The 8,176-nt window shown below is 41.8% G+C and overlaps 1 protein-coding gene across 2 annotated transcripts in view; it reads left to right on the forward strand.

The window, feature by feature from the left end:
• Positions 1-7,306, forward strand: part of NUP37 (nucleoporin 37) — a 36,914-nt gene extending 29,608 nt beyond the window's left edge. For both annotated transcript variants that reach the window (XM_044988211.1, XM_044988218.1), the window contains exons 7-10: positions 2,500-2,681; positions 4,784-4,834; positions 5,428-5,521; positions 6,832-7,306. In XM_044988211.1, the coding sequence (XP_044844146.1) occupies positions 2,500-2,681; positions 4,784-4,834; positions 5,428-5,521; positions 6,832-6,945 (441 nt within the window). In that variant the 3' untranslated portion in view covers positions 6,946-7,306. The remainder of the gene's footprint in view (positions 1-2,499; positions 2,682-4,783; positions 4,835-5,427; positions 5,522-6,831) is intronic.
• The last annotated feature ends 870 nt before the right edge of the window (positions 7,307-8,176 follow it).

Below are 8,176 nucleotides of genomic sequence, written 5' to 3' on the forward strand. Positions count from 1 at the left end.
CTAAAACTCCACAGGGACAGAGCGCACCTGATCATGATCGCTCCAGCGTGGCCCAGGCAGCACTGGTACACCATGTTGCTAGACCTGTCGGTAGCCAACCCGATTCCCCTGCCTCTTTGCCAAGACCTCATAACACAGGATCACGGCAAACTTCACCACCCAGACCTGCAATCCCTGCACCTCACAGCATGCCTGCTGTGGGTCTAAACCGATCCGAGTTATGTTGTTCTGCCTCGGTTCTACATGATTCTCCTGGGTGGTAGGAAACCTTCCAATCGGTTAACGTATCTGGCCAACTGGAAGTGTTTCTCCTGATGCTATGAAACGCACAATGTTTCTCCCACCGAGGTTCCGATCCATTCCATCTTGGACTACCTCTGATCTTTCAACAGCAGCGCCTGGTGCGGTCATCATTAAGGGTACACTTGGCAGCCATCTCTACCTTCCACCCAGGGGAGAGTGACCGCTCCATATTCTCACACCCTGTGGTTTCTAGGTTCTTCAAGGGCTTGGGGCATTTATACCCCCAGGTTCGCCGCCCCGCCAAAACCTGGGTCTTCAACCTGGTTATAACCAGACTTATGCCTGCCCCATTCAAGCCACTGACAACCTGCTCGCTGAGATACCTGTCCTGAAAGACAGTTTTTTCCTTGTAGCCTTTGCATCGGCCAGACGAGTCTCCGAGCTTCGGGCTCTCACGGTGGACCCATGGTATACTGTGTTTCGCAAGGACAAGGTGCGGTTGTGACCGCGTCCGGCCTTCCTCCCTAAGGTGCTGTTTACCTTTCATATCAACCAGGATATCTTCCTTCCGGTCTTCTTTCCGAAGCCACATTCATCCCGGAGGGAGCACATTTGCCCTCCCTAGACGTCCGTAGGGCGCTCGCTTTTTATATCGAGTGGACAAAGCCCTTTCGTACGCCCCAACTCTTCGTTGTACTGGCAGACCGGATGAAGGGCCTACCTGTCTCCTCCCAGAGGTTTTCATCTTGGGTGACGTCATGCATTTGCACCTCCTGTGACTTGGCCCATGTTCCATCGAGCCACTTTACTGCTCGTTTCACCAGGGCTCAGGCGTCTTCTGCTGCCTTCCTGACTCACATATCCTTCCAGGGGCTATGTCGTGCAACTACCTGGTCCTCGGTCCACACCTTTGCCTCATTGGTCCAACAGTCCAGAGATGATACAGCCTTTGGCTCAGCAGTTTGCATTCTGCAACATCTCACTCCGACCCCACCGCCTACGTAAGGCTTGGGAATCACCTAAGTGGAATGCATATGAGCAATCACTCGAAGAAGAAAAGACAGTTACTCACCGTTGTAACTGTTGTTCTTCGAGATGTGTTGCTCCTATCCATTCCAGACCCACCCTCCTTCCCCACTGTCGGAGTAGCCGGCAAGAAGGAACTGAGGGGCGGATGGGTCGGCAGGGGGTATATATCTGGCGCTATAGCGGCACCACTCCAGGGGGTGCCCAGCCGAACCACCGAGTGTTGCTAGGGTAAAAATCTTCCGACGAACGTGCACGCGGCACGCACACACCTAACTGGAATGGATATGAGCAACACATCTCGAAGAACAACAGTTAGTTACAACGGTGAGTAACCGTCTTTTTCATTGCACTGTTAAATAATAGAATACCAATTGAAATTTATTAAATATTTTTGGATGTTTTTCTACATTTTCAAATATATTGATTTTAATTACAACACAGAATACAAAATGTACAGTGCTCACTTTATATGATTTTTATTACAAATATTTGCACTGTAAAAATGATAAGAGAAATAATATTTTTCAATTTACTTCATACAAGTACTGTAGTGCAATCTCTTCATCATGAAAGTGCAACTTACAAATGTAGATTTTTTTTTGGTTACATAAATGCACTCAAAAACAAAAGAATGTAAAACTTTAAAGTCCATTCAGTCCTACTTCTTGTTTAGCCAGTTGCTAAGACAAACAAGTTTGTTACATTTACGTGAGATAATGCTGCCCGCTTCTTATTTACAATGTCACCTGAAAGTGAGAACAGGCGTTCGCATGCTATTTTTGTAGCTGGCATTGCAAGATATTTACATGCCAGATATTCTAAACATTTGTATGCCCCTTCATGCTTCAGCCACCATTCCACATGATTAAACCGTTGCTGTGCGTACATGGAAAAGCCTATAGTGCATCATGTGTAGCATGTGAATTGATAGATGTCAGTTATTTATATTAACTGACATTTATATTTTCTCCAGTACCCACCCATCTCATAAAAAATTAAATACCAGTGGCTGGGTTATCATTTTGTTTTAATTGTTGGCAGAATGTTAACATACATGACCACTTTCACCCCAAAAGCTAGGTGTCACACCTTCCATTCCTGTTAATGCTTTGTTGCAGGAGCACTTGGTTTGCTGTGCAGTAATAAAGATTTAAATTATGGCCAAAATTACAAAGAATGCAGTTTACAAAAGTTTGAGTAAAATCCTTGTATTGCTTTCTTTTGCAGTTGATGGTAGCAGAGAAGAATGGAACAATTCGATTTTACGATCTCATTACCCAGCAGGCCATTCTGTCTCTCCAGTCTGAACAAATGCCATTGATGTCCGCACATTGGTGTTTAAGAAACACCCTTAAAATTGGAGCGGTTGCTGGAAATGATTGGTTAATCTGGGATATTACTCGCTCCAGGTATCATTGTCAAACTGGGGAAGACTTCCCCACACCATCTCTTCCATTTGCATGATTAGGGATGATATTTTTGATAATGTTTTACTTAGCTAAGTAGAACTTCATTATAGTTATAGCCAGTGCTTAAGGCCCCAGTTTGACGAAGCTTTTAAGCACATGTTTAGATGCTTTGCTAAATGGAAATGAACTGGGGCTTTAGTATCTAGCATTTCTATAATAAACCACTCCCGCTCTCTTCTCCAGGGAATTTGTGACTTTACCGTTATCATTCACAAACAAATTCTTATAATGATTTCTTTTTAAATAGTGTGTAATGCATTATTTGTTACTTCAGCTAAATTGCTGTTACAATTGAAATGTTGGTGGAATTGAATTTAGACTAGTGCCTTTTGATGAATTGAAGGAGAAAGTAGGGGTTTAGAAAGGATTACGAGAGTTTCCTCAGGATTTCCGTTTCCCCACCACCACCACACACACACACACTTCTTTTACCTCCCTCTTCACCGATATATTTTCCCTTTCTTTCCTTCCTCTTCCCAACAGAGACTCAGCATCTGGCCTACCCATCCTTTCAGCTGAGTAGGGTGTGACCTAACTGGGCCTGTCTGATCTCCAAAATGATATAAGCCTCCCCTCCCCAGCCATCCAGTCCATTCACATGTTACACTATATTTTAAACATATATTTTACTATAAGTGTTGGGACTGTACGGCTTCTGGAGATTGTACCAAAAGCAAAGTTCTTTTACACAATTAAAATTCTGAAAATAGAGAATAAATGGAAAACATATGTTTAAGATTTAGAAGATGACAATTCCTTTTGAACTTTTACTTGAAAATTGAACTTTATGGGCCAAATCATGCCTTCCTCATTCAGGATGGTGAGCGTTTACTTTGGTAAGCATATTCATTGACTTCAGTGAGACTACTTGTGCAAATAAGGCCCTGATCAGTTAAATGGGACTACTTACAGGTCACGAAGTTAAACGTATGAATTCGTCTTTGCAGAATCAGGGCTCAAGTTGTTAAGGTTCAGGAGTGTGCTGTGCCTTTGACCTTTCCAGTGGCACCTCTTTAAAGTGATAGGCCTACACCTACACTTTTAGAGTAAAACACCACAATTTGCCCCACTTTTAAAATCGATCACCGGTCTTGCTCATCCATTACATTATCTCACCGGAACCAACTGGCTTTGGCCTCTGCTATCAACTTCTCTCCAGGAGCTGTAACCAGCTGGTAAACACAGTGACAAAGAACAGCTCCTTCAAAACAAAGTATTATTTGTTAATCCATAGAATATGACAAGCAGCGAGAAAAGGGTTAAATCAACAAATGCCTAAGCACATATTGTCTTGCATAAATATAACATTTGCTTCACACAAGTTGGTAGGCCTTGGGTTCTCCACCTCCCGCCCATTCTCCTGGGTACCATGTTGCAGTCTTCTTTACTTCAGATCCTCAGTCTCCCCCGAGGCTCGGTTTTTAGACACAGAACTTGAAAGCGGTTAAGAGCTCTCATTTTAGTTTGTGTGGTCTCCTTAGATTCAATTGATTTTTTTTTTAAAGACACATTAGATTTTCTTCCCCTCATAGTATCACTACAGGGCATAAGTACAGCCCTTGGAGGAATGTGAGCATTCTTTCACCCCCTTTAATCAATCTTTTCTACTCCACCTTTTATCAAACTTCCATCTACCAACACAACCAACTACTCCATGAAGCCATCTCAGTGTATGGTGGAGGAGGGAAATAATCTGCTTAAAGGGGAGCATGCAGAAATGGTGACAGTGGGGCAGAATTAAGGTTGTAGTGCGTGGTCTGTTGCACATGGTAATTGTGGTAATGGGGTGTGCTTGTGTGTGGAGGGATAGGGGATGTGTATTATTAGGTGGCTTAACTTTTCACTTCCTTGTTTTTCTATGAGACATGGCATGATTGTCAAAAGAATTTTTGTCTGTTAGTAGATGTTTTCCCACCCTACAACTTGAACCTGCTACTCTTTTAAATGATCTGTACTTTTTGTCCTTGTGATATGAAGTGAAGTGTATCATTTCCTATAGTTTGTGGAATGGATGCTTACTCAAAATGCCTTTTTTTATGTAGTTATCCACAAGATAAGAGACCTGTCCATGTGGATCGAGCCAGATTATTCAGGTATAGTTTGGGGGAGAGGGGTTAAATTAATTTGAAGAAAAATTATATTAGTAGCCTGTTTAATTTTTAAAAGCTCATTTTAGCAAGTGTTGTTTATTGTTTCCAGTAATGCCTACAGTGCGTTGCATCTTGTAGTACAGCAATGTTACAAAGTGAAATAATTTAACAGTTTGTTTGTTGCTAATCGGTGGGGCTCTACACAAGTGCAGGGGTCTGCCTGCATGTACGCAGCTGTGGGATTGGGGTCCCAATTCCTTCTAGCGTTCATGTCTTCTTTCCATCAATAGACTGTTAGCTTTTAGATAGCTCCATCCCGCAAGATTCTAATCTCAACGGGTGTTGAGAGTGATTGGGACTTGACAGGATAGGGTCCTTAATGTATAACACATTCATTAATTCATTTTTAATTCATGTAGATAGGACTGAATGGGGTGTGTCTTAAATATAAAGTATCTCAGTGCATGTATTTCACAGGTTGCAGCAGAATTTAGGGTGGCTTTACACAATATTTCACTGCAGGCAAAAAATCAGATTTGCGTATGCTCGTGATGGTATAACACATGTATTTAAGAGCACCTTGGATTTATTCATAGGTGGTCCAGAGTGAATGAAAACTTGTTTGCAACCACTGGCTATCCAGGAAAGATGACTTCCCAGCTTCTAGTTCATCATTTAGGACACCCTCAGGTAAAATTATACAATTCTATGTTTTGTTTTGTATCAATCCATTCTTTTTAAATCCATGTATAAACAGCTATACCTTTTAAAATTTTATGAAGATCATGTAGAAACTGTTACTACTTCATCTTTTTCCGTGCCAAAAGTTACCAGAGGAAAATCTTAGAATACTCTCAACTCTGGGTTTAGCACTTTTTTCCCCACTGTTTTTAGTTATAATAAGGCCAAATCAGAAGGTTCTGATACTTTATTATGTTTAAAATAAGCTTATTTACAATTCTCGGTGTTCTGAAAATACGTACAAATAAAATGTATGTAAGGTACAAGGAGAGACTTTCTTTTATATCTTTTAATTACCATGGAATTCTCCACTCCAAGTAATACTGACAGAATCATCATTAGTGATATTAATGGCTCAAAAACAAATTGGACAATCATAGTTTACAAATGCAATCAGATGATTAACTGTGGTGGCTTTTTGTCACATCTATATTATTGAACTGATTACCAAGTTGAGGCTGGAGAAATACTATCCCAGAGTATAATATTGGGAAGGATGGTAGAATAAGTCATGCCTTTGAAGCACTAAGCAAGGATCATCAGTCAAATCAAGTGGACATATGCCACACACTGCTTTTTGTACAATTGCAAGAGGAATGAGAATCTGTTGATCTTTGTTCTTTCCATCATTTGTCTCTGTTTTTTCACATGCAAGCATTAAGACTGTTCAGAATCTTAGAAAATATTAATTGTATCTGCTTTATTAAGGCAACTTAAATCATACCACTTTTGAGTTTTATTTGCATTCTACAAGGTACAAACTAAATAACCTATAAGATATCCTACAGTATTTTATAATTCAAATGTATTCCAATTCTCTAATAGAACAGAGGAAAGGAGGTTTTATATTAGGCAGATTTTCATTGTCTTCGGCACAAAAAGCATACTATTTCCAAGCATATTAATTGTAACCTTAAATAACAGCAGCTTTTACTAAAATCATCTGGGGTCTGGAGACAGCCTTTGTAGATACTCTGCAAAGATTCAATTCTATCACTTGTAGAACATTTTGCAGTATTGTATTTTAACAATATGCGTTCAATAGCTGACAGAAATAGATAGTAGGCAGTGAGATTTTTAACTTAAATACTCTTTTTTTTTTCTTTAAGGAATGGTGTGGTGGGTTGTTTTTTTTGCAAAAGTCTCACATTTTAGTTGCCTATTGAACTTGTGATTGCATATTTAGCTCTGGTTTAGTAAATATCTGTATGATATATTGAAAAAAAGTCTTTATTTTTTTTTATTATTATTATTTTTAGCCCATTCTTATTGGCTCTGCTGCTGTAGGATCTGGTTTGACCTGGCATAGGACTCTTCCATTATGTGCAGTTGGCGGAGATCATAAACTTTTCTTTTGGGTAACAGAAATGTAAAATAAATGTGTGCTCTGATTTATTAAATTCTCAAATATTGTCCCTTTTTGTAGTAAGAAGTGAAGAAATCTAGTCATTCTTGTATATTAATATTTATTGGAACAAGAATAAAATAACCAAAACACACGAAACTAAACTTAAATCCCTTTTGCTTGTTTTTAGATGACAATTATAACAAGATTTGTTAAGGCAGATACTATGTTTCAGATAGTGGTGTGACTTTCATAATAAAACATAAGTACCTTTTTTTCACAATATTTGTTGATGAGATGTTTTTTAAACAACCTTCTTTAGACCTGTGGTTTTCAAACTTTTTTTCTGGGGACCCAGTTGAAGAAAATTGTTGATGCCCACGACTCAATGGGGATGAGGGGTTTGGGGTGTGGGAGAGGGCTCTGGGCTGGGGCAGGGGGTTAGGGTGCAGGGTGGGTCAGGGCGCTGGGCTGGGGGTGCAGGCTCTGGGGTAGGGCCAGGGATGAGGGGCTTGGGGTGCAGGAAGGGGTTCTGGGTTGGGGGGGGTTCGGGGCTGGGGCAGGGGGTTGGGGTGCGGGAGGGGGTCAGGGTTCTGGGCTGAGGCTGGGGGGTTTGGGGTGAAGGAGGGGCTCCAGGTTTGTGGGGGGGCTCAGGGCTGGGACAGGGGATTGGGGCACGGGCACGGACTTACCTCCGGCAGTTCAGTGGCACAGCTGGGGTGGACCGCACTGCGCCACGGAAGCAGCCAGCAGCAGGTCTGGCTCCTAGGCGGAGGCACGCAAGCACTGCCCCCTTCCTCTCCCCCCTCAGCCCCCATTCCCTTTGACCGGTTCCTGGCCAACAGGAGTGTGGAGCCAGTGCTCGGGGCAGGGGCAGTGCACGGAGCCCTGTGGCCCCCGTTCCTAGAAGCTGGATCGCTCCTGGCCACTTCCAGGGTTCAGCGCGGTGTGGAAATAGGTAGGCACTAGTCTGCCTTAGCTGGGCAGCACCACCTGTGACATTATTGACGTGAACTGTGACCGTATAGATCATTGTTGCAACCAAGGTCCTATGGTTGCACCAAAACTTGTACAAAGGGTGTCAAGTAAGGTGTCTATGGAAAGGTTTTGATTTGCTGTTTATAATTATGCTGTCTGGATGTGTGTATCATTTTTGTATTTGAAGTTACGAATTTTGGCTATGTGTTTGATTCTAAGTAGCATCAGTGAAGCATTTGGTCAGCTTCTTGAGAAGGGACTATTCTGAGTAAGTGCCCAAT

The sequence above is a fragment of the Mauremys mutica genome, chromosome 1 (assembly GCF_020497125.1).
Source record: "Mauremys mutica isolate MM-2020 ecotype Southern chromosome 1, ASM2049712v1, whole genome shotgun sequence".
NCBI lineage: Eukaryota > Metazoa > Chordata > Testudines > Geoemydidae > Mauremys > Mauremys mutica.